Genomic DNA, 25,316 nt, shown 5'->3' with positions numbered 1-25,316 from the left:
TGTGATTTGGTGTGTGCGTGCGCTTTTGTGCTGAGGTTGATTGTACCAGCAGGGAATCTAAATATGGCACACAGCCTAGAGCTTGTCTGAGGTCTGTAGCGCTTGGTCAGAATGACTAAGCAAATACTCAGAGAAAGTTTGATTTTTAGCATTTATGATTTCATTAATTTAATTGATAAAACAAAATTATATGAAGTAAATTGTGATTGACAAACTGAGTTTTAAAGAGTAAAGATGAGATAAAGCATTTCTATATAATGAGCTGTTTGGAAGATTGGATCTAAGCAGATCCAGCAGAGACACCAGAGGGATCTATCGCTGAGCCGGGGACAGAGGCTGACTGGAATTTATTCTTTATTGACAAAAAACAAACAAACAAAAAAAGTCTGGTGCTAAGAAACAAATATTTTATAGCGATAAGTTAATAAATTTTCACTCAATTGTCACTTTTCTCCCCTTTAAATATCTTATACCAACTATAAAGCATGATGGCACAGGCATGATGATTTGGCCTTGCTCTGCAGCCACAGGGCACTGTCATTGCTGCTGTCATTGAGTTGACCATGAACTCTTAAAAAATACTAAAGTATTCTAAGGTGAAATGTGAGGCACAGCTAAAACCTTACTGGAATTGGGTCACACAACAGGACAATGACCCCCAGAACAAATTTCCGACTGAGTGCCTCAAAGCCCAGGCCTCCACCTGACTGGAGTGAATGTTCACAAACCTCAATAATCCGAAACAACATTGTAAAGAAGAGTGGACCAGAAGTCATATGGAAAATAATTATTTCAAGTTATTTCATGTCACGCTGATGTTCATCTGAGGTTGTATTTAAATCATTTTAGAACCTGTAAGGACAAAATGATTTTTTGTTACATCCTGATTACATAAAGTCTAAGAATTAAAGGAGTGTGTACTTTAGTTTTTACAATGCCTGTACAATTAGGGAACACAGAGTGGGTCAAGAAGAATCAGAGAAGCCTCTCAGATTAGAGAAAAAACCTAAAATGAGTCTACTTTCCTTCAACATGAGTACTGAGACTGAGGTCCTGTGCACAAACACCGGTGATACAGAAGTAGAAATTCATCAGTGCTGCTACTGTTTTTGAACAGTGTATAGATGTGGGGCAAAGCCGATATTGAGGTTCCACTTTATACTCAAGACACAGCTAATAACTAACAGGTAAACCTCCACCCACCCTCCAACCAATTTTAAAGTTTCAAATTGAAACAACTTCTGTTGTGTAGAAAATGAAGAGTTGATTCATCGCAACATGTAGACAAGGTCTATTCGTGTTGTCCATGTAAGTCAGAAGAGAAGTCACAGGTCAAGTCAAATTTGTATTATTTTCTACTTTATTTTTTGGGTGTTAAATTTATTCAATTTCTTGTTGAAAGGTGAGGTCGTTCTAAAAAGCCAGTGGCATTACATCTGTTGATTTAATCCACTCTGTCCACACTCATGAGTGGTGTTATTTTAGCTGTAGTCATGTGACTGACATCCAGTCCTCAGCAAGTTAACTCTGTACAAAAACAAAGCTGCTTTTTATTTTCATCAGTATTTTTTTATGAAAAACAATTTTTCTTGTGCATGAAGACCAAAACATATTTGTCTGTTCCTAAATACATTTTTGTTGATATAATACATAGATTACAAACTGTATGAAATGAGACCAAACCAAATTAAAAAAGAAAAAAAAAAAAAAATCTCGATTCAAATGCATTCAAGAGAAATATTGACTGATTTGGTCCATGTTGTCTTTTGTAGTCTTTGTGTTCACAGAATAAACACTGTTTACCCACCAAAACACAAACTACACTTAAAAAGTCCCAACATTTTATTTTCTTAGCGTCATTTCACCTTATTTGTACTAAAATCATCAGCATGTCTTTACCTTTATATAATGCAATCTTTTAATATACAAGTATCAATAAGCATGATTAAAAGATCACAATGGCTTTGTTATGTCTGTGTTAAAGAATTTCCCATATCCTATTATATTAAAATATTTCATATATAGAGTCTGTATTTAAACAGAGGTTTTAATAATAAAAAGTGAGTTCCCATACAAGGCAATTATAGAATTTAATCAGATTGGGAGTCTCATAAATTAAACAATCAGAAAAAGAAACAAACAAACAGAACAGCAATGTCGTCAGAGGTGTTCTGAATGTCCAGAGAGAAAGAGCGAAAAGATGAGCGACAGACCAGACCGATGAAACCACTTTCCGCTGCCAAATCCAAACATTCGAGGCAGCGACGGCAACGAGGCTGATCTGCCTTCAAACACCTTTAAAATTCAGGCTTTCAAACAACAGAGTCTACAGATTTGTTCAACACACAAGTATAATGACTGTCAAATAAAAATCACACGCTCTCTCCTTCAGGTACAATATTAGAGCGTTGTTAGAGCTCAGCTGCTGTGTGTACAAATACTCCAGGTGACACCCAAAAAACAAAACAGTCTTTTTGCCGGTTCCTTCCTGTCTTATAAACTAGTCTTAAGCGTACGTACATATGTTTGACTCGTATTAATAAAGACTGTGCTTTTTCCGAACACAAACACATCTGTTTTCCTGCACTGTTTCTGAGCACTACCTCAGTTAGACAGCATTGTTCTGTGAGAATAAACACTGATTCATTCGATCATTGACACAATAATCATCCTGGATTTCTTGTTTCTTCAGCAGGGTTCAAAAGTGCCCAATAAGCATCAGAACCAATTATTTGTCACATCCTCGTCACATGACTTGATTGGGCTGATGCCTCGTGTTAAGTTCAGCTCGGGTTTTTCCCCCCCCTCAGAGATATGGTGGACCACAGCTGAAGAAGGACCAAGAAGCGACCTTGAGTGTAGTCTCACTCACACGCATACACACTCTCACACCATATACATATATACTCGCACACGTACACTGACGCACATGTTCGCTTCAATGTTCCCTCGTCTCCGCAGCCACACTGAAGATTATTTGGAGATTTGCTGTTGGAGGTGAAGGAGGAACTCGTAGTACGACAGGGCCGACTCTGTTCGGTCCTCGATCATGTTTTGCATAAAGCTGGCTTTCAGCTGGCTCTCGTCCCTGAGTCACATGATAATGTGTGGGAAATAAGAACACAATGAGAAGACGTGAGTTGGGATTGCTCCTACATATTCAGGTACTAAAGATGTGCAATATAAGATACTTTCGTTCATTTTAACAGGGAAGAAGAGGAGATGCTAAAGTTTTTCAGAGCATTTCCTTCAACACAGCACAGTTGCAAAGCCTATATTTTACTATTTTGTTAACATGAAGTCTGTACTATAAAGGAGGGTTAGGAGGCCTGTTGACGACCGTCTGGGACTTTCCCATCAATAGTCGTGAAAGAAAAATCGATTTTTACTGACCAGTTGAAAAAGTGTGACGCAAACCAGAAACATAGACCATGGGCTTTCAAAGTAAAAGCTGTGCTTCAGCAGTACAACCAACACGTTTCAAAAGTAGCAACTTTTACACTGAAGGCGAACGGTCTCTGCTTGCGGTCTGCACCACACTTTTCAGTTTCTTAACTGCTCAGTGAGTAGTCAATATCTGCCCTGCAAACTAGAGGCAGCAACTCCATGCCCACCAAAGCTACTGTAAGGTGGTTTTCGATGCTGCTCTGTAAACCTCTTTGCTTGTTACACAGATAGCAAAAAGGTCTATTGGTTTAAGAGATCATCTGCAGTTTTTGTCTTTACTTATCAGCCTCAACAGGAAATACAGACCCTCATAAGCCACTTGCCTTACTTGATTTATTTATTTTTTGAGTACATTATAGTTAGTATCATAAGCGTTAAAGTGCTATAATCCTAAAGGCACAGGGTGGCTTGTATTTTTTAGACCCTTTTGTTTTGCTGGGTTCTGAAAGATCAAGTCTGAAACAGTCTTATATGCCCTGAGAAAACATTAAGTCAACACATCATCCTATTAAAAACAGTTACTATAGTGAGATTTTAGCTGTTATATAGATAAAGCTATAAATTGATCTTGATCTTTTACCTGTGGAAGAGTGTGGGAAAAACTGACAGCACTACAAAAAGTATCGGTAGTTTATAACAGTTCTTAGCTAGACCACCAGGGAGCACACTTTTTACTTTTGCAACTTAATTCATTCTTTTCTAATACCCAGTGAGGTCCCACCTGATGATATGCAGGGAGGGGAAAAATGGCCTCTGATCTCTCAGCCAACCAATGAAAGCTCTGGTTCTCTGAGACTCTGCGGTGTCCAGTTCCGGGAGCAAATACTGTGAGAGGACAGCAACAGTTTTTGTTATCAGCAAGTATGGGAAGGCATTAACATATGGAAATGTAGCTGTGCTGCATGTTTTGAGAAGTCTTGTTACAGAGATAGAGCAGTTGACCCAAAGTAAGAAATCCTACCAGATTATCAGGCACAGCAGCGTAGTTTGGAACTCCTAGGACCTGTGTGAGGAAGTTAGAGTGGCAGTTTCGTCCAATCCACAGGTACATCACCTTTGGGAAGAGAATGAGGTTAATTTAAATATCTTTAACTGAAGAACAAGAAGATTACAGTACTGAGAACTGTCACTGAAGAGCTGAACACCTTTAAGTACAGCTCAGGAAAGCTCATAACTGATGTTTTAATCTAGAACTGTGCTACATGGTTATGTAAAATGTTGAGTGTACAAGTTATTATCAGGCGTGGGGGGAGAATGATTAGTGTCATGGAGAAAGCTGGAGTAAGGCTTCATCACAGAGCTACACATTTGCATAAGTCACACAGAGAAGAGGCACTAGTGATACAAAATGTACAATTCAGTGATTTCTCATTATCCAGAAAAGGAAATCTCTCAATCTCTCTCACTATGCCAATATTAGCACCTTTTAACATACAGCCACAGAAAGAAGCGCCATCTAAAGAATCTTTAGCACTGCTGCTGATAAGTAGAATGTAGGAAATAAATTAAATGAGACATTCAGGACGGGAAATGCCAAGCTGTAATTTCGCCCGACATTGAAAATTGTTAGCTTGTTCTAAGAGCCCATCTTGAAACCTACAATTCCAGCATCCATGAGGAAAGCTCCCTCCCTGCTGAGCTTCTCCACAGACAGCTGCAGCAGTCTGGGCTGAGGGATGGTCCGCTCGTTGATGTTTAATGCTCCCTGAAGATGGAGAAAAGAAAAGACCACTTAGTAATGAAGAAAAGCTGAAAATAAATAAAATCCTTCCTAAAATGGTTTTAGTCCAGTCATGTAATCTTAAAACTACACATTACGCATAAAAAGAAATAAAACACAGGGCTTTGAAACTTAAATTAATCCTCCTCACCTCGTCAGTCAGGTCGTCGACACGGTACAGAGCAGGATGGATCATCAGCATGGCGTAGGCCAGTGGCTGGTACTTCAGCTGAAGCATGGCAAACACCCGGTCATCCAGCCTGGTGCTGGTGCCTGTCCTGAAGGCTTTCTGCAAAGCGCACATATAAACACACCAAAAACCTTCAATAACGACTCAATGGTGGCATATTCAAGAAAGGCCTCTGGAAGTAGAGCCAGTTAGTGTTAATGTTCATAAAAATTCATGAATTTAGCAAAGAGAGGATATAGTAGATCGATCTTTACACCAAACAAAGGTACGTTTAAGCACAGGGAAAGGTTGAAAATCCATCAGTGGAAAAGATTAATGGCAGTGTAGCAGTTGTGTAACCCAGCCAACCTGTTTGAGCAGCGCAAGAATGTAGAGCGGGAAGAGTCTGAGGCAGGCCGGAACCAGCAGGCCAGGCTGCTGGATTGTCAACACAGACTGCCGGTAAGACATCAGCGAGTCGATAGCAGCGTTGGTCATTGCGTCTCTTGCATCGCTCAGACTTGCCGTCACTGAACGGTCCACAGCTGTAGAGAGGGATATTAAGAACCTTTAGGCAGATATTTGTGGGATTAAATAGATGGGCTGTCTCTACAAACAACACAGACTACCAGAGTAGTTTAAAAGAGGCTCCAGTCTCACACCAGTTATGAGACAATCATGAATTTTAGGTCTGATATTGTAATATAAGGGGCGCTGTTCCTACACCATGTTCAAAAGGTAAAAAAATAAATAAAAAAAATCTGTGTTCAAGACCTCAATAATTACACAATGTTTTTTTAAATCAGACTTTTATGAACCTTTTAACTGAAACAGAAAAATAATACTTCTCTTTACCAGAATATGATCAACTAAATATTTGTGTGATTAAAAGATGAACTTTCTAAAAAAAGATCCATTAAAATTTTATTATCAAATGAGGGTTTTATCTGCTAATCTAATTCACTTAACAGCAAAATTGTTACTGTTAAAATTCACAATATGTGTGACTTTACAAAAACTTATTTTCCTTCATAGTAATGCTCTTCTAATAACATTTCAATGGAGACTATGATTTGAATTCAGTGTGAGGAAATTAAATAAATTTGTGTTTGTATAAACTTGTGTTTGACAGAATGAATGACCTGCTGGCCTGTGGCTCTATTGGTTCTTGTGGGTAAGCGACAGTTGTCTTGGTGGGCCAGTAAAACCCAGAGGGGGGAAAGAAAAACATGCTGAACACTGCTAAGTGGCCCGATTTTATGCAGTAGGACATTTAACTACCAAATGAATTTTCTGTGAATTTAAAATGAAAAAATATGTCCGTCTTTGAGATGTTAATATTTATGACATGACCTGTAAAAAATGCTTATATTTCCTAGCAGAGCTTAGCATAAGGATTAGTGTGTATAAATCTTTTTGAGTATTAGCCTTGTGTATATTACAGTTGTGAGCTGATGATCATCATTCACATGGCATGGCTGCGCCTTACTATGCATTTGAAGTCACAGTGCTAAAACAGCCATGCTCCACCTGATTGTAATAAGATTAAAATGAAATAAACTCTTCTGAAACATAATATCAGTATCTGTTCTCCAAGTTAACATCAGATGAGCCAGCACAGATTCGAATGCTCGGTATAGAATGGTCGCTAGGACACCGCAGCTGTCACCACTCATCACCATCTGTCAGTGCTTATAACAGCGAAGACGATGAAAACCCTGTGAGGATTCAGGATCCAGCCAATTAAAAGAGTATTAACTGTCACAATGAAGAATAATCGCCTAGTTATGCTTTCCACAAATCCAAGTTTATCCATATTTTACAAACACACAATCACGTATCCAGAAATTTACAAATGGTGAAGACAAAGCTCTCACACTGTTACTTCACTTTCACATTTCTGTCTACAATTATTATATACAAGTGTCAAAACAAACATAACTGGTAATAACTCTCAAGTATGCAAAAGAGATGTGCAAACTGACCAAATAAAATTAAGTATGAGTGGTAACAAATAACAAAAGAATTGTAACTTTATTATCACATGTGAAAATTTTAGAAAACAGTTTAGCACGTACCCATGCAAGCCAACAGCCCAGTGATGGCTTGAACATCAGCCCCAGCAAAGATATCTGACAGAGAATTAACCACAGGGAGACACAACGTGTGCACGCGGATCCTCCTCTCTCCTGTAAGGGACCATTCATGTTATTTAAACATATTTTAGTTCTACCCATTTATTGCATATAAAAATGTGTAAATAATAACATCTGCTTTTCATTCGATAAAATTACACTAAGTAGTTCCATCTTATATAATAATAATCATAAGTGACTATTTGCATGGATGATTTTTTTTTTTTCATTTCTCAACACTATTCTGCAAAAAGATAAGGAACCAAACAGGCTCGTCTGAGCATGTGCGTACCTTTGCTGGAGGTGTAAAGCAGCGCAGCCTGGAAAGAGACAACCTGCATGTCATCAAGGTTTTCCTCGATGGACATCTGAACTGCGAAGCCGGCGTCTGGGTTGACGTTGGGGAGGGACAACAGATCTGTGGAGCGCACAAAGAAGTTCCCGTGGAACGTGTGGATGGACAGACCTGCATAGGAACAGAGAGAAATAAAAATCAATTAAACTGGACTGCATTATCTTAAAAGGTAGCCAAAAAACAGAAACCACGGTTGTGTCCAGACTCTAGAAATGTGTTTTCCTCTCTATAATGACTCAGAGTTTAAGCTTTTATGTCCAATTTCCATGATGAGCAAATACAGGGCTACAAAGGCTGGACTGTTTGTAAATACAGCAAAAACTGAACACCATCGGGCAAGAAAAGTTGTAAAGCAGATTTCTGGTTCATTCAACCTGCTGCAATTTCCACTGTCAGTTTTGACTCTGTAAGTCATGCTAACTTTACACTTCCCACTAAAGCTGGAGAGACTTGGGAAAACTACAACCCCTCACACTTGCCTTGAGAGGTAAACATTAAAGTTTACCCCCCAACGCAGACCTTGGTGTTAGCAACAGTAAGCATATACTACTAATACTTTTACCAATAAATCAAACATGTAAAGAGAAACTTGAAGTTCTGTGACTCATATTTGGGAATTTATAGATGTAAGGAAAGGTTTTGAACCAATTACCAGGATTTCTGAAATTTATTTTTGAGTGAAAATCAAAACTATTTGCATTATTATTACTATTACAAGTGTGTTTATCTAATTGTGCCTTGGATGATGATGATTAGACCACATTTTATGCCAAATCAGTGCAGAGTTGGTAATTCCAAAGTTTATAAACAACATCTTGCAACGGTAACCTTCACGTCTATTCAACACTCAATCATCTTTAGCTCTTTTGTGCCCACAGACCTTTGGTGCAGCGTATCCTCATGACAGCCTCAAAGCCAATTTTCCTGGTTAAATATCTCTTCAGATCCTTCTGGAAGCGCTCAACCTGAGCTGGGTTATGCTGGTGGTGGTAGGATGGGTAGTAGTAAACGCTCCCTGCTGAATATCTGGATATGCATCCTGCAATAAAGAGAGAACGCACAGAAATGGAGAGAAAAAGCTTTTAAGTTTTGAAAAGACAGACTGGTTAAGAATTTCTATCAATTTCCATCTCGTTAGGGAATAAATAAAATCTGATAGCATTTTGTGCTTAACGTTTTTACCACTCAAGAGTTTTAAAATCTAGGAATATGAGGGGATTTTTAAGCAAGAGGTTAACATGATATAAACAATAAAAGGTCCACTGCATCCATGTTTTCCCTTCATTGTCCCCCTCCGGTCCCTTGAGGTGAGACTTACCAAGAGATGCCAGGTCACAGTACTGAGCGCTGAGCAGGAACAGGTCTACAGCCACCTGCTGGCTGGAACAGTCCAGAGCCAGCTTCTTGTAGAAGTCTGTCGCCGGCGCTAAGTGCTGGATATCCTGAAAGGAATGCACATCAGATAGCGCCATGAACATAAAGTGTAAATGTAAAGCAACAACTCAAAAGTCGTCCAAAGTAAAACAAATTTTTACAGTTTGTGGAAAAGCTGACATTTTTTAATCCTGATTTAACCCTCTGGTTTAAGATCACCAAAATCAAATAACTCTAAACATAAAAATGGAAATCTCTCTCTCTCTGTCTCTGAAAAGTTAGTTTTTCTACAATAAATCTGATCTTATTCCTAAAAATTTGCTTTTATTTTGCATTTACTAGAAAAGTTTAAAACTAGCTGTCAAACATTCGTCACGTCCATTTTTGTTCTATGACTGACTTGAAACACTAGTCATTAAGACTTACTTTGTTTAATATAGTTATGGCAACTGGTGTCTACATATAACACTATTTAAATCCCGCTGTATACCATTCAGCACACTTCTCTCATTACCTTGGCAGATGCCCGCTGGTTGGGGTCCTCTCTCGACTGCAGTGCCCCAACACCGAGGTTAGGCAGCTGCGTCTGAAACACTGACATGCGCCCTCCAGTGGGGGACAACAACTTAAAGGCTGCTTGCAGAGCTGAACCCAGGGCGGACTGCGTCTCCATCGTCTTCTCAAATAAATTTGGCAGGCTCTTCAACAGATCCTGCACAAGCTGAAAAGCAAATGGGTGGACGTGAGTCATATTTTTATGACGTGTTATCGCTATTAATCAGAGAAAACGGATATGAATATAAAGCAGCAATCAATTTTACTTCCTACATAGTGTAAACACATAGTAAACTGTTACACTGAATCTCAGTTTCAGAATACAGTCATTTATAAATTAAACAACACAGGACTTTAACAAAATGTGCATTTCTGACCTCTTTGCTTTCATTGAGGTTTACTAGAAGGCTGTCTGGTGTTGGTAAAAAGATATCTGTAGAGAACAAAACGTAATTATTTAAACAAATATAACAGTAGGTAATGACAACCATAAATCAAACAGGTGAGCAACCATAAAGTGGTTTCATTAAGAAATAGAGTCACTGCATGTATTGCAACAGTTTTTACAAAGTTTCACTTAAAATAAAGGCGAAAAAACATAAATGTACTAATTTACCAACATGGCATTCATGTTTAGTGAGCCAGTAAGTCTGTGACCTTATATGTTTGTCAGTTCTCGATTCCTGCAGCAAGTGGGCACACAGCTGATGTCAAGTTACTGTGATAATGAAAGTGTGGCCTTTGCCGTCAGCTGCGTCTCACCTTCTATGTCAGACACAATTAGCATCTGAGGCTGGGAAAGTCCTTCCTGGAGGTTGTAGAAGTGGATGGTGCTGTCAAAGGTGATGAATCCTACCTTAGTCCGTGAGTCTCCAGGAAGTCTAGGACACATAAACACACACTTCAGTAAAGCTTGTCAGGGATAACCTATTTTCATCGAAGTTTGCAAAGACCCAAATTAAGATCCTTGCATTAAGATATTATGTTGGATCGTGTTACTGCACATTACAGAAAATAACCATCTGTTGATCAAATATGTAGACAGGTGGTCAGAGTCAGCCTGCCAGGGGGTCCTGTTTGTCCCACAGGGTAGTTTTGTAAAGAGAAAACCCCTTACTTCAAAGAAATAAGAATCTATGGAGATTTTTTTAAGTCTACACAAATTATTTGAACCATCTGAACAGATATCTGTTCTTTAGTCACAACTCCATAGATCCCAGTGGCTCTATATAAAAAGGGATCAACCTTCATATGCAAATATTAACTGTACATGTTTAATATGAGTATCGACCATCTGAACAGTGACAGAAAATAAGGTACACTATGTTACCAAAATTATTCGCTCATGTACCTTCACATGCATATGAACTTGGGTGACATTTTATTCTAATCTATAGGTTTTCATATGATGTCAACCCACTCTTTGCAGCTATAACAACTCAAACTCTTCTGGGAAGGCTTTCCTTAAGGTTTAGCAGTGTATTTATGGGAATTTTTGATCATTCTTCCATTCCATGAAGCTCTCTACAAACTGTTCTTGAGCTAATCTAAAGTTCAAATAAAGTTTGGAGATTTGTAGCGAATGACTGGAGAAAGTCAGTGACCTCTGTGCACTATAAGCCTCATTGTTGCACAGGTGGGATCCTATCACAGTACCATGCTGGAATTCATGGAGCTCCTGAGAGCGACCCATTTTTTCACAAATGTTTGTAGAAGCAGGCTGCATGCCTAAATGCTTGATGTTATACTAAATACAGAAAATTACTGTTTAAAAGGCTATTTTGTCAAAAGGACTCTAATGAATCAAAATTAAAGGTTGTACATACGAATTGATGTTGTCCAGAAGTGACTGACAGAACACATTTAGGTAGCCTGTCTCCACTGCATTGTGGGAAACGTCCAGAACGAAGAGGTAAACAGCAGGCTGGGGTGGCCTCAGCTGAACAAAATCAGGGCAAACACAAGCTAGTTAAAGCAGAGTTAATAAAAATAGACAAAATTACTATCACGTACACAGAAGACTGCACAATTTCCAACACTCAGAATTTAATTTAGCAGGTTAAAATAGCAAGTTAAAAGCTTAAAGTAACCACTAACTGACTTTGCCCTAAGACAGAGTCCTGGAAAGTATTTTCCCTGCAGAGGGCTACACCTCTCCCACCATCTTTGAAATCTCCCTCAGCTTTCAGATCATAATTCTTCAATTTTACACCACTCTGAAAATGCCAGTTTTATAATAGCATGGATTTAACTGATGACAGATACAATGTTAAACACCTACCATGTATTCTGAAGGAGCAATGAACTCAATGGTGGCATTCTGGACCTCAGGTCTTTTGTGTGGTTCTCCATATGATCTGCTGACAGGGTTGTACATGAACTCCTCTGGAACTACACACAAACACACAAAACTTCCAGTGAGATTTTAGTACTGAGTCACCTGAGGTGAAAACACATATAAACTAACAAAATCCTCTTTCCAAAGTAGGTGACATTATTCTCTCTTTGTACTTAATCTGTGGGTGGAAAAAACCCCTCCTGTTACTTACCATCATTAACCCGATAGCAAAGGTTGCACTTCCACCTTCTCTGGTCCAGGAAAGAGACAAAGGGATTGATGTAGGTTCTGCAGAACCGACACCTAACAATCGTGCTGGATGTCACAACAGGAAGCTGCTGTATTTATAAAAGCAGATGAGAAACAACTTCTGTGAGACGAGAGCCTCGAGGCAAAACTATCTGGTTTGCAGCTTATTTTAAATGGCATTTCAATAAAGACGTTTCTTGTTGCTGTCCAAGCTGTGAAATGTCTCTGGAATTCGTGTCCTCAATTAACAGGGAAACATAAACGTAGTCGCTGTGATAGATTTTGCCCAGGGGTGTATTAACCCTACTGGGAAATAAACAGCTGTTAGGAAGACACTGTTTAACCAATACAAATTTGATGCAGCTCATGCATCTTTTTAAAGATAATATAGCTGTTATATGTTGGTGTTATATGAGGATGACACATTTAAAAAATGGCTCTGGGAATGCCTCATTTTTAAAAGCACCACTAATGAGATTAAACAATTAGCTCCTGTAACATATATATGATTTTTGTGGGGAATTCATTTAATGAACTATCAGTCACAGGCATATGTTTAAGGAAGAAGCCAGAGGAATGAGGCACCTATTCCAGAAAGACACAGAACAAACTCATTCACTCCGAGTTAAGCATGTGTGTGCCACTAAGTAAAGAGGAAAGTCTGTTCCACTGAAGGGAGACATTACTGCACTTTTATCATTCAAACCAGACATGCAGCAGTATATGAACCAGAGTTAAAGCAGCAGAAAGAGTCAATATCCTAACGCTACATTTTATTCAATGCAGTGCTCTTATTTATAATTTAGCCTTTTGTCAATGTGTGATAAGTGCCAACTGCCAGGTTTGACCCAGTGATAATGATGACATACAACTGCATGGAAGCGTTTAAGATCAAGACAAATTCTTATCCACTTCAGATTAGAGAAAAACAGAAGTTAATACATGCAGCCTATATTCATAAACAGTCTATAAATATTCTCACCATATGACATAGCTATGACAGCGATACATGGAGAGAAATTCGTCTTAAAGTGTTAGTGCGTGGAATGATTAATACATGTGCAAATGCATAATACTGCAACCCCTGCATTCATGTAAATAACCAAAATAAGTCACTGCTTCGAAAGAGATTTGAATGCTGGGAGAAAACTGAGACATCTGAGCTTTGGGTGTAACCCAGTATCGTTTCACATAGAGCAGAAACAGACAGAAATACCTCGCCACCCTCTGTCTAAAAACCAATAACCTACACCTCTAATTGTTGATACATGATAATGACTACACACATTTGTGACTAAATTGTCTCCTATGTGTCACCAATATTATGTGTATAACTACTTAAATGTGAGGACAGAAATCAGTGCTGTCTCCTCACACTCAGGATTGATCATAAAAGTGGCAATGATAGTAAACATAGGCCCTGGGTAACAAATCTCCAGCTGGGATTGTGGTGATGTGTATGACATATAACTAATGTTCTCTGCTTTGAAATAAACGAAAGATAGACTCAGCACTTGTTGCCGAAAACCTGCTGGCTTGCAGGTGAGGTTCACAGTGGAAGCTGTTGGAGTAACTGACCTAGTTAAACTGACTGATGACTGAGAATGAACATTCAATATTAAATTGACACGTTACCGAGAGGTCTTTGAATGGGTGAAGCAGCAAGCCCAGTGGCATCTTGGCTTTATTGAGCAGAGACTGGGTCTGAGGGATGCTGGTCAGTGTAGAGCGAAAAACTCTGGAAGCACACAGAGTGACAAATTCAGTGTTTAGGCTGTGTGCACTTAACACGAAACAGTGATATGATTGATGTCCCACTTTAAATGCAGCATTTCTTAACCATTTATAATTTTGATTTTAAAAACATAAAAACTAAACAGAGATCATTTACAGTATTACTAGCTGTATGAGATAAAAACACAATCAATTCAATGAAAGACAAGAAATGCAACAACACAGAAAATTAGTTGATTATGACTCACTCTGGGCTGCAGTTGAGTTTCTGCAGGTCCTGGGTGAGGCAGGGAGTCGGGGCAGGGACTGGAGCCGGTGGCAGCAGGTTCCTCTCTTGCAGGAGGTTGACCACTCTCAGGGCCTCCGGGGTGCTGGACTGGAGGCTCATGGCTGCTAATGATGGGCTTAGCTGAGCTGGCCCCAGGCCACCAGGTGGCTTAAACAAAAACAACAACAACAAACAAACAAACAAAAAAATACATTAAGCCTAATAGTCTAATAATATTTACTTGACACAATAAATGTGAGAATTTTGAAGTCCGCACGTGTTCAAGTGCTTTTTCCTAAAATTGTATCTTGAAATGAAATTAATTTAAAATTGATTTAAGCATTGGTTGCAAACTGTTCCCTCACAAGCCCTTTACTATAATTCACCTAAGTTTCTTTAGCCATTCCAGTTCTATAACCAGTTCAACCCTATGCAACAGTGAAAAAAGCAACCCAGTGTTGGTTATTCTCCTTTCCATATAACCAGCACGTGTTTTGCATTCATGTGCAAGTCAATGACAATTCGAACAAACAAACTGTGTATGCAAAGTGTTCTAAAATTATGTGGAACTGGGTTGTGACCTTAGGCTCACCTGCTGATATGGCTGAGGTGCTTGAGTGTAAGGCTGCGTGGCGGCTTGCATCGCAGGGTGGATGGGAGGGGTGGCGTGGGGAACTGAGGTGTTCTGGTACCCAGGAGGGAGCGAAGGGTAGTGGCCCAAGTGCCGACCGGGTGGTCCAGGCTGAGTTGGGCCAGCTATGGAAGAAACAGTAACATTAAAAACATTTACACTTACAAAGGCTTACATGAGAACTCAAATAGCAGACATCACTAAAAATGGGAAGCTCTGTGGCTGACAGGTACACACAGCAGCAAGGCATATTAGTCACCAACTTAAATAAAACCCAGTGGCAATGTTTCGTGGATTTGAATGTGTTTCCCTCATAAATGTGTTTTTATAGGCCTAAGCTACTTAATGTTTGTCTACACAAACAATGGCTGTTAGCAGAAGTTGTTTATTGTGGATTTTGTTCTTTTCATGGGATTTGCTGATGATATGAAAAGTATATTACAAATTCCGAGACGCCTGCTGGTATGGAACCAAAGGGAAAAAAAGAAAATAAAAGACTGTTCACCACAGCTGGCAGTCACAGTGGGATTTGTGACAGTTAATATTTAGATATTTGTACTGAAAAGGGAATCCAGTTGGGATTCAAGACATACATCACACAATTAAAGATTGTACAATAAAATGTAGCCTCATATTCGTCAAAAACTGCAAAGACAGGCATTAGCAAAGACTGCAAATGTGACAGGTGTGTGCACAGAAAACCGCCTTACCCATTTTGTTGTCAAGATGATTATAGCTGTTTGATGCTTGCGGGCCATTGCCAGCCACAGCTCCTGTTTCAAAGCAAACACAGACATGATATGAATAATTTAAGCAGCACTTTGCCAACCACAAACAACAGGGATGGAACAAAATGAACTACAAAAAGGGTCAAAACAATGACAATACTAATGATGACGCAAATTAAAGAGACACTAAAGATGTTTATGGGAAGTATTTTTACATTAGTGATTTTAATATTTAGAAGTTGAGCCACATGGGAGACATGGTGAGCCTAGATGACTGAAAAGGTAAAACACACCATCAAGAAATAATTGTTTCCATGGATGCTCAGTTTAGCACTAAAAAGATACAGAGTTACTATGAATGCCATTACAATATCTCTGGATTAGTTTTCATTTTATATGCATTATTCTTTAAGACTATGAGATGAAACCTCTGTATATGCTCAATAGTGCATCCAGAGATACAAGCAAGAACTGTACAGATGAGACAGGACTGGCAGCACAGCACTGACACAACATCTAAGAGCTGAAAACTGATTTTGCCACACCTGGACATTCAATATCTCCCTCCTGGTTGTCGGGCTCAGTGGGGGAAAGAGTGCTGTTAACAACACCCCCACACTGAGCTGGCATGTAGTGGAAGGAGCGGAGGGAGGGAAACAATGGAAGTTGATCAGGAAAAAATATAGAGAGAGAGATAATAACACGTTGGCTTATACAAAGGATATGCAGTCATTAAATATCACGATTATCACATCTGTGGGAGTAAAATGTTTAATGATTATTCTAATGTTTCCAAATGTGCTGAGATCTGGGCTCTGTATTTAAAAAAAAAACTTATAAAAAGATTACACATACCATCTGCTTTAGGTGGTGGAGGTGTGGCGTTTGCCACTGGAGGTCCAGTGGGAAGTGGTGTGGGTTTCATTGTTGGTGGTGGGCCTACAGGTGTTGGACCTGTAGGTGGAGGCCCATAAGCAGGCCTGTTTGACTGGCCTTGGTATGTATGGGGCGCCATGGGATTCATTGGTGGAGGTGCCACACCTGTAGAGAAATAAAGACTGTAATTTGTCATGATTTCCTCTATTCAATGTATAATGAGCTAATTACTTTGCATACAAAATGTGAAAAATTTGTGAGGTTTCTTTGACACAATAACTGGAAAACTTTAAAATTAAAAAGCTTGAATCAATGACTATGTTTATCTTTTATTCTCTTTAATAAATGAGTAATTAATCAGAAACCAGTGTAGCTTGTTTCTCTGGCACACAGCCGTGACTTTAGCAACATCTTCTATCATCCCTGTGAATCTGCTGACATCATGTTACAGCTTTCAGCTGGTCAGTTATCACTTCTAAAATTATGTCAAGGTTGCAGTTTATGTAAAACAACTCCAACATGCTATCATGTACAAGACATCAGAGTGTACTGTACCGCACTAAGCTCCAGGCTGTGGTGACAGCAGCTGGTGGCGCTACTAACCTACAGCAAGTTAACCTCAGAGCACAAGTGAATTTATCTGTACTAACACACCAGCTAGCTCAGGACTGTCTGTGCCCAAACAAACACTTCTTGATGAACTTAGTGATGACTGAAGACAGCAAGTATGTTTACTCTTTTACTATGTTAATTACGCAATTTCCTAAGCTTGTATGCTAAGGATGGGCAACATTTGCTTTCTGTCTTGAAGAAAGAGTCCCGTTTTACCTACTTAAGTTAAACTCATTACCTCCTTTACAACAGGTCTGGCCAAGACGTTTCTATAAGAAACAATTTTTGTTTGTTTTGTTGTTGTTGGGGTTTTTTTTTTTTCATTAATATGAGACACTCCAAACTAAAACAATCCACCTAAATACTTATATTATTTAATTTTTGTAATATTTACTGTTGTAGAGCAGGTGTTTGCAGCAAAGAACTAAGAAATATAAAGGTTCACAGACACAAATTAAGAGCAAATATTTAGTCAGAAGAATGACTAGTGAGAATTTAATCATTTTGTCTATGACTTGGACAGGTATCTGAAACTTTAAAACCGCTGCAGTAGAGACTTGTATCACCAAATTAGAGTGAATTAAGACATCGACAAAGATTACTAAATACATTAAGTTATTAGTCTTTATGATGTGTGTCAGAAATGTGTAATTTAGTTTAATGAGAATAACTGCACCATCAAATCGTGCCATCGAATGTTAAAAGGATAGATGTTTCAAGATCAGCTAAGAGCTCTAACATGATGTCATGTCTTTGTCGCCTCACAGAAAAAGTTGCACACCATCTGTTAGAACTCGGCTTAAAAGCACTGCAGACCAATTACAGTCTAGTCTAGTGATTCAGTCACATTCAGTGCTCTTTAATGATTTGGGGGAATTTGTTTAGACTTCTTTTTTAGGGATGCCTGGGGAGGATTTAGACTGTCTGTCAGGCGGATGTATTTGTGTGTGCGTGTGCTGTATAGGTTGCACACACAATCAGTGGCTGTATAGGTTTCCATTGATAGCTAGGACCAAATCCAATCCACTGGAATTATATGCCTGACCATCTCAATTCCTTTTATTAACACTGCAGTGGTTTTCTAACAGTTCACACTGCAAAGCAAAGATTTTGTTCCACACTGTGGGAGATAACACAATAGTTGCACTGATGCTGGAAACCTATGTCCTCCTACTTTTCTTCCCAAAAAAAACCCCACAAAAACAAAAAACAACCTGACCTATATGAAGAAAATCTTAATAATATCCATCCTTAATGAAGTTTTAAAATGCAGTTTGGCAGGTTCATTATGTATATAGACATAAAATGGCTTCAAGTATGCTTTTGCAGACTGGAGCATGATCACAAGCATTTTTTTTTTTACCACTTAAACTAAATGTTGGCCTAAATAATGCCCTTTGTGCCCATACAGAGTTCATTAAAAAACTGATTTATGTAGTAAAAGCATAAATAGACTTAAACTTAGACTTAACTTAAAAAAAAACCTTTCCTTTACAGTTTTCAATGTTACAGAAAATAAATAAATAATAAATAATACTACTACTACTACTACTAATAATAATAATAAGAAGAAGAAGAAGAAGATATCAACACATAGTTCTGATGGGGCAATTTTAAATCAAAGTTGACTGAAAAATTAAAGACTAAAGCAACCGTTTGACCTCTGCAAGTACTGCACTAAAACAAACAAATGAAAAAAGAAATCTAGGTTAAATTACAGAAATGCTTTGTGAAATCACTTTGCCTCTGTGGTCACATATTACGCAACCAATTTATGTCAAGCTAAATCATGTAACAAAGCCACTTCCTGTTACTAAGATTCTTTATGAGCGTTTTTTGTTACCGCTGTGAGCTAACTGAAGGCTACCCTTAACCCTCACAGGAAATTAAAATATAACCAATATCCTTGAGATACAAATGAGTGCAACTGGTTAATATCAACAGCATTAATTTGTGCATTTTTTATTTTTCATCATTATCACCAGAGGCTGTGCCAGAAAGTAAAAGTGGTCCCAAAAGCTAAATTATATTCAGTATAAGAAACAATATAGTTTGTATTTGAACTTTGTATTCAGACTAAATGAGTTTCTGTTCTTGGGAGGAAGCCAGAGGCCACAGCAGGCCAACATGTTCAGTGTAGGAACAGAGGGCAATGTCCAGCTCCAACATATCAGCATTCTAGATATGCATATCTCCAACACATATCAATGAAAGAAGACAATGACAGGGAAAAATTAAAGCAATCACGCCACAGAAAAGATACCAGAAAGGAACAGTGCCAAACTTAACACACACTACAGTATGTATTTTCAAGTAATTAAATAGGCAATAATTGCATGATAATAATTGGTTAAAGTTCAGTGCTTTCAGTGAAACCCGACAAGATGATTCATCTATTTACTGATTTGACCCCAGGACATGGGGCATCATTATGGTTTCATTTACAACAACAAAGAATTGTTGCCTCACCACTGTGTAATTACATCTTTTTTTAAAATGAAATTGCATTGGGTTAGTGCAGTGGCCTCTGGAAGTTCAGTGTTGTACACAGAATTCAACTGAACAGTGCATACAGTGGTGTGAAAAAATGTTTGCCCTCTTCCTGATTTCCGAGTGTTTTGCACATTTGTCACACTTGTTTTAGACCATCAAACAAATTTTAATATTGGATAAAGATAACCCGAGTAAATACAAAATGCATTTTTTAAATGACGATTTCACTGATGATGGGAGAAAAGTTATCCAAACCTACCCAGTCGTATTTGAAAAAGTAATATCTCCTCTTGTTAAACATAAACTAACTGTCACTAAACACAATTTTTTGGAAAGCAGAATTCAGTTTCACTAAACTCAGGCCTGATTACTGACAGACCTGTTGAAACAAGAAATCACTTAAATAGAACCTGTCTGACAAAGTGAAGCAGGCTAAAAGACCTCAAAACAACACATCATGCCAAGGTCTGAACCTGAGAAACAAAGTCCCTGACAGTTACCAATCTGAAAAGGTTTACAAAGCCATTTCTAAGGCTTTGGGACTCTATTGAAGCCATTATATACAAATGGAGAAAACTTGGAAGATTGGTGAAGCTTCACAGGCAACCACTCTACCAGCAGCCGGCCTACTCTGCTGGTAGAGTAGCACTCTACCAGCAGATTTCCACACCAGAGCAAGGACTATAGGGCAAGAGGCTCAAGACAGCTCAAGTATAAAAGGCTGGGACAAGAGCAAGTTAACCAACTCACTTACAGGAAAACATGGAAAAACTGGACGCAAAGGACTATAGGTCAATAGCACCTGAACATTCGAAATAAGACTGATGGGATTGTCAATTTATATATTAATCATAATGTTGTTTTGGATGAAAACAACACTGTGAAATCATTTGCAAGAAAAAATTATGCCTCTGTCAGTTTGTCCAGGTTTCCCGGCCACGTAAAGTCTATATGTGGGGAAACACTGAGTATCTCTTTGTTATATGCCTTGATGTACTTACCTGGCTGTGTATAGCCGTGCAGAGAGGTGGGAGGCATTCCTGGGCCCAGGGGTTGGGTAGTGCTGTAAGACATGTTGGGAGGTGGTGGTAGTGGTGCTGCTGAGCTGTAAGATGCTGATGATGGCAGTGATGGCCCTGCTATGGTTGCAGCTGAATTCACATGATTTGCCACAGGGCCCATTGGAGGCGCACTAATGGAGGTTGCTGGCCCCAGTGGTGGTGTAGGTGTGTTGTACTGCCATGCTGGAGTCATGGGCTGCTGAGGGTTGGGGTAGTAGCTACTAGAAGACACAGCAGGAGGAGGTGGTGTTGCCTGTGCAGGAGGCATTGGCATCCTAGGACCAGGACTGGGGCTGGCAGACTGAGGAGGGGTATGTGATGGATGACCTCCCATTGGAGGCCTGGGCAACAGTGGCTGGCCTGCAGAGGATGGGTAGGAGGTGGGTGGTGGGCCTGGCTGATATGAGCTAACTGGGGGAATAGGCTGGTATAGCCCAGCTGGGTAAAGTCCAGGGCCAGGGGGTGCAGGAGCTTTGGCCTGCACTGGATTGTATGGTGGTTGATTAGTCATCCCATAACTAACCCCTGGTAGCTGCTGGAGGGCAACAGGATTTTGTGATGGACCTGGAGACCAGAGGAGGATAAATACAGACATGTTAATACATTTTTCTCAAAGTTTCCTCTTTGAGTAATTAAAATCAGACATGACAATCATTTAATTCTCTGGTTAATTTTATGTCAATTTTATTTTTTATAAAAACTCTTATTTCAATCCCTTTGTTTAGCGGAAAAGATCTGCCTGACTACTCGCCAACATTTCACAATGGCTGTAGCTCTTTAAATAACAGTATTGTCATGTAGGATAAGAGTTATATCTGAAATTAAGCCTTAGGTTCAAAAGCAGTAAAGCCTTTAGTGTTACAGAGAGATGTAACCAGCAATGTTATAGATTTAAAACTAGGGGCTATTGTTTGAGATTCAAGTGCATTTTAATTAAGGCAATCCACTTGCTTTAAATGTTTTTATATGAAAAGCAGATGGCACAGTGCTGGCAGTGAAAACCACACGGATGCATCAAATGACCAATGAGCCGACAGCCCAGAGGAGTAATCTCTTTACTTGAATTTAATTTGCTGTGATTTTCCCTCAGTGACTGTGGGTTTCAGGCTTACTTACTGAACACAGCAGTGATAAAAGCTGACACCTGTACACCATTAAAATGCTGTGTTTACTGTGCAGATACTAGGCTAAAAATGTAACACAAACATCTCAGTTTCAAGAGTGTCAAACATTAATAACAATAGGCGATGTAAGATCTTGTTATGAACAGGAAACAGATGTCAAATTCTAAATGAACAGTTATAAGGAAGAAGGAAGGAAAGCAGGACAAAAACTACCAAGAATGATCTAATCAGCACACTTGAATTTGAAACATCAATGCGATGCAGTTTGTGGCCTAAACAATTATGTAATGCAAGCAGTTTCACTACTATGCATTTATTCCTTTACTTTATAACTGACAGCAGAGCTAAGTCAGCAGAGTGAAAAGGGATTAGAAAACTTTTCTCAACATGCAAAGATAGATGACGGAACATAATCCAGTAATCTTTGCCCTTTCTAAGAGCAGGGAAATTCTAAGAAAGTCAGAAATCATAAAGTGCCAAGTGTGATATCAGACCTTTCACTCCATTAAAAAAAAACAAAAGCATCTAATGGTAAAACAAGAAAAACTTCACTTACAGAGTAGGAAAATACAACCCATGTAAATCTAGACTTGAGGGTGTAAATATGCATTACAATGATTAAGATAATGAAAGCAGCTCTAAAGACCACTTTATGACAGCAAGTTCAAATAGTGAGGCTGTTAATGTACTGGCGCTGTTTAACTCCAAACACAAAACTAATAATTTCAGTTTAAATGGGAGAATGACACAAGGGTAAGTCCTGTAATGAAATTATTACTAAATTGTCTTCAGAAGTTCAACCCTGTGCTGCCAGAAATACTAATACTCAAGACAAGAAAATGAACCAAAGATACAGAGACAGCGCAGACTGTCAGCTTTAACTTGAATACTAGTAAGGCAGTCAGGAAAGCCTTTTAAATCTAGTCTACTGCAACTTCTGGCTTTAACAATAACCGGGTATATGATAATGATACTGAAGAAAATATAAATCAGTCAAGGAAAAAACAACAACAACAACAAAACACACACACACACACAAAAACCACACCCTCATCAACCACACCTTCACCTATGAGCATATGCAGGGGCTTGTAATGGACAGGTTCCTTATAACTGCCTTTAGTCTTTATACACGAAGCTTAGCATTATAATATGACATTTCTGTCCATTCATAAGGGATGGGAATTACACCTGATATATGGAAACATTTTTTAAACAAAAATCCATATTCACACATTAACATTTCATTCGCATAAAGATAACCCAGGATAACAAATATTATTCAAGTCATGCCACCCAGCTTTATTGATGTGCTTGATGGGGTTTTTTTTCTTGTTGGTAATTGGCATTGTTTATTTTCCACTGCTGTATTTTTAACTGAACTGCAATGGGAAAAAAAAACAATGCTATATTAAAATGACCAAGATCACGTGTACTCATTTACAACTTTTGAATTGGAGCTGAGGTATTATGACCTAGGGATGCTGTTGCCTGCACAGAACAAGAAAGTTATTTCAAGTGCAGACTAATTTGATTGTGAAATATCAGTGCTCCACTGGAAAACCACAAAAAGATATGAATAACCTGAAATTAAGACATTTATCTGTTTCAGGCTGGGGAACGCTTTGCTTTAACATATTTGGATGGTCCCCAACGTGCCACATGTACAGAAAAACGCAAGACGCAGACAAGCCAGAGCTTTTAAGCCAGCTGAAAATCCGTATTGCACAACAGTGAAAGAACTAGTAAACAAGCAAATGTATTTATTCACTGCCACTAAAACTACATCGGGAGTTTAAAAAAAAAAAAAGAAGGGAAAAAAGGTTCAGGCAAATCCAGCAGCATGAAAGGAAAAAAACAATTACTTTTCAAGTTATCAACGAGCTCGCATTATATCTGCGTATATTATATTATGTTGTGTGGAGAAAGGTCGGACAATTGAACACCTGTCTCTATAATTTATGATGCCTGATGAGTCCTATAATCAACCTGTTGGGCTGCCACCTCGACAAAGGAAAAGTAGCAAACATTCAAACACTAACTAAATGTGTGTATATATAGCGTAAAGAAACTATTTTGGTCATGTTAAGTCATCAAGGTAGCATAGATCAAGATTAACCTCAGCTCTACACCTGACAGGTCGCCCCTACTTAGCTACCTATCGTTACAGTGTTACTAAGCAAGTCAGTTAGCTAACAACTAGCATCAGACACAAGATCCAAGAAGTGCCGCTAGTGCTCGTTTGTGACTACCGAAAAGCCAGTTAGCTATTAGCTACTTCGCCTTGAAGTAAATATATTTAATAAAAGTTACTCACCATTTGCGTATGTCTGCCCTGTCCCAGTCCCGTTCTGAGAATTGAACCCCGCAGTTGACATCTTGAAACAGACACCAGGATCTAATTTAGAGGTGCTTGGTTGGCGAAAAGCTAGCTACGACTTTAGCTGGCTAACAAGCTGGCTAACTAGCTGGCTGACAGTCGCGGGTAACGTTTAAACCTGTAGCTCTGACGGCGCGTAGCCTGCTCAAAGCGTCGTCCACGGCGACGTCTCCTATTATCTCAACAAAAAAAAAAGTTGATTAGGTGACTTGTTGACGATTACAAGCCCATCGCCATTATCAAAAAACCCGTTCGGCTATCTACGGGTGAGTAACGATGGGCCTGGTCAGAGTAATCGTGTCAGACACTTCTCCCCTTTCACCGGAAGCTGGGATCACCCAGCAGGATCAACGTAGAAACTGTTGGGCATGCGCAGTATGTACACGTGGCATTTCCTCCGGTGCACAGGATTTTCCAGTGTACTAGAAACATCATCGAGTTTATGGACAATCACTGTGCATTTTTTTTGAGAAGCTGCTCATTTAATTGCACGTGAAATACGACCTGCGATACTTTTTCTAACGTATGGTGGAATCCTCTGATCCAAGTTAAAGCACTAAAAGAATATGCTATAGTTTGTCCCCAGGTGAATTCTTTTGGACATAACTGTATGGAAAAACAACCACACATAAACCTTGGTTTGTTGGGAATAAGCTTCATCTTTATAATAGGGTTAATGTAGTTTAATTCACCTTTTTTGCATTTGATTAAACAGTCAAGAACTGGAAACATTTAGACTTGACATTGAGTTTCCTTACAACTTCTATGAATTCCGAGCTATTTGTTTTGTCCTTGCATGCAACTGGGAAAAATCCAGCATCATTGTTTTGAAAGTGATAAGAAAGTCAAAGAGAATACATTTGTACATTACTGTTTTTAATCACTGGGGAAATTCCACATTAATAAGAACTGGTGGACAAACTCCAAATCAGATGTTTGACCATTTTTGTCAAGAAATGCAGAAATGTGACAACAAAACTTTAAGAATAATAAGTCAGTTAACTATAATTTGTTAATTTTCGTTTTTCGTTTTTGCCAGGACTTTATCCTTCTAGTCATATGCACAT

At 38.8% G+C, this 25,316-nt stretch overlaps 1 protein-coding gene across 3 annotated transcripts; it reads right to left on the bottom strand.

Annotated features, from left to right (window-relative positions):
• Positions 1-1,348: 1,348 nt before the first annotated feature.
• Positions 1,349-24,596, bottom strand: sec24a (SEC24 homolog A, COPII coat complex component). Of its 3 annotated transcripts, none has more exons than XM_006785031.3 (24): positions 24,187-24,596; positions 20,686-21,309; positions 16,559-16,744; positions 16,249-16,326; positions 15,686-15,748; positions 14,937-15,100; positions 14,325-14,512; positions 13,978-14,080; positions 12,305-12,428; positions 12,037-12,146; positions 11,582-11,694; positions 10,518-10,636; positions 10,133-10,188; positions 9,715-9,921; positions 9,145-9,268; positions 8,707-8,865; positions 7,764-7,937; positions 7,415-7,525; positions 5,706-5,881; positions 5,319-5,456; positions 5,048-5,152; positions 4,409-4,501; positions 4,169-4,272; positions 1,349-3,088 (listed from the first exon to the last, which is right to left on the bottom strand). In XM_006785031.3, exons 1-24 carry the CDS (start codon positions 24,245-24,247, stop codon positions 2,974-2,976), a joined length of 3,495 nt encoding a protein of 1,164 aa, XP_006785094.1. In that variant the 5' UTR covers positions 24,248-24,596; the 3' UTR covers positions 1,349-2,973. The 3 variants fall into 3 exon arrangements, with proteins under 3 accessions (XP_006785094.1, XP_006785093.1, XP_006785095.1); XM_006785030.3 differs by having other exon boundaries at positions 1,350-3,088; positions 12,305-12,431; XM_006785032.3 differs by lacking the exon at positions 16,249-16,326 and having other exon boundaries at positions 1,350-3,088; positions 12,305-12,431.
• Positions 24,597-25,316: the final 720 nt, after the last annotated feature.

This window comes from Neolamprologus brichardi, chromosome 10 (assembly GCF_056152115.1).
Source record: "Neolamprologus brichardi isolate AB-2024 chromosome 10, ASM5615211v1, whole genome shotgun sequence".
Lineage (NCBI taxonomy): Eukaryota > Metazoa > Chordata > Actinopteri > Cichliformes > Cichlidae > Neolamprologus > Neolamprologus brichardi.
Note: the sequence above shows the minus strand (reverse complement) of the source record. Positions and strands in the feature narration are given on the sequence as shown.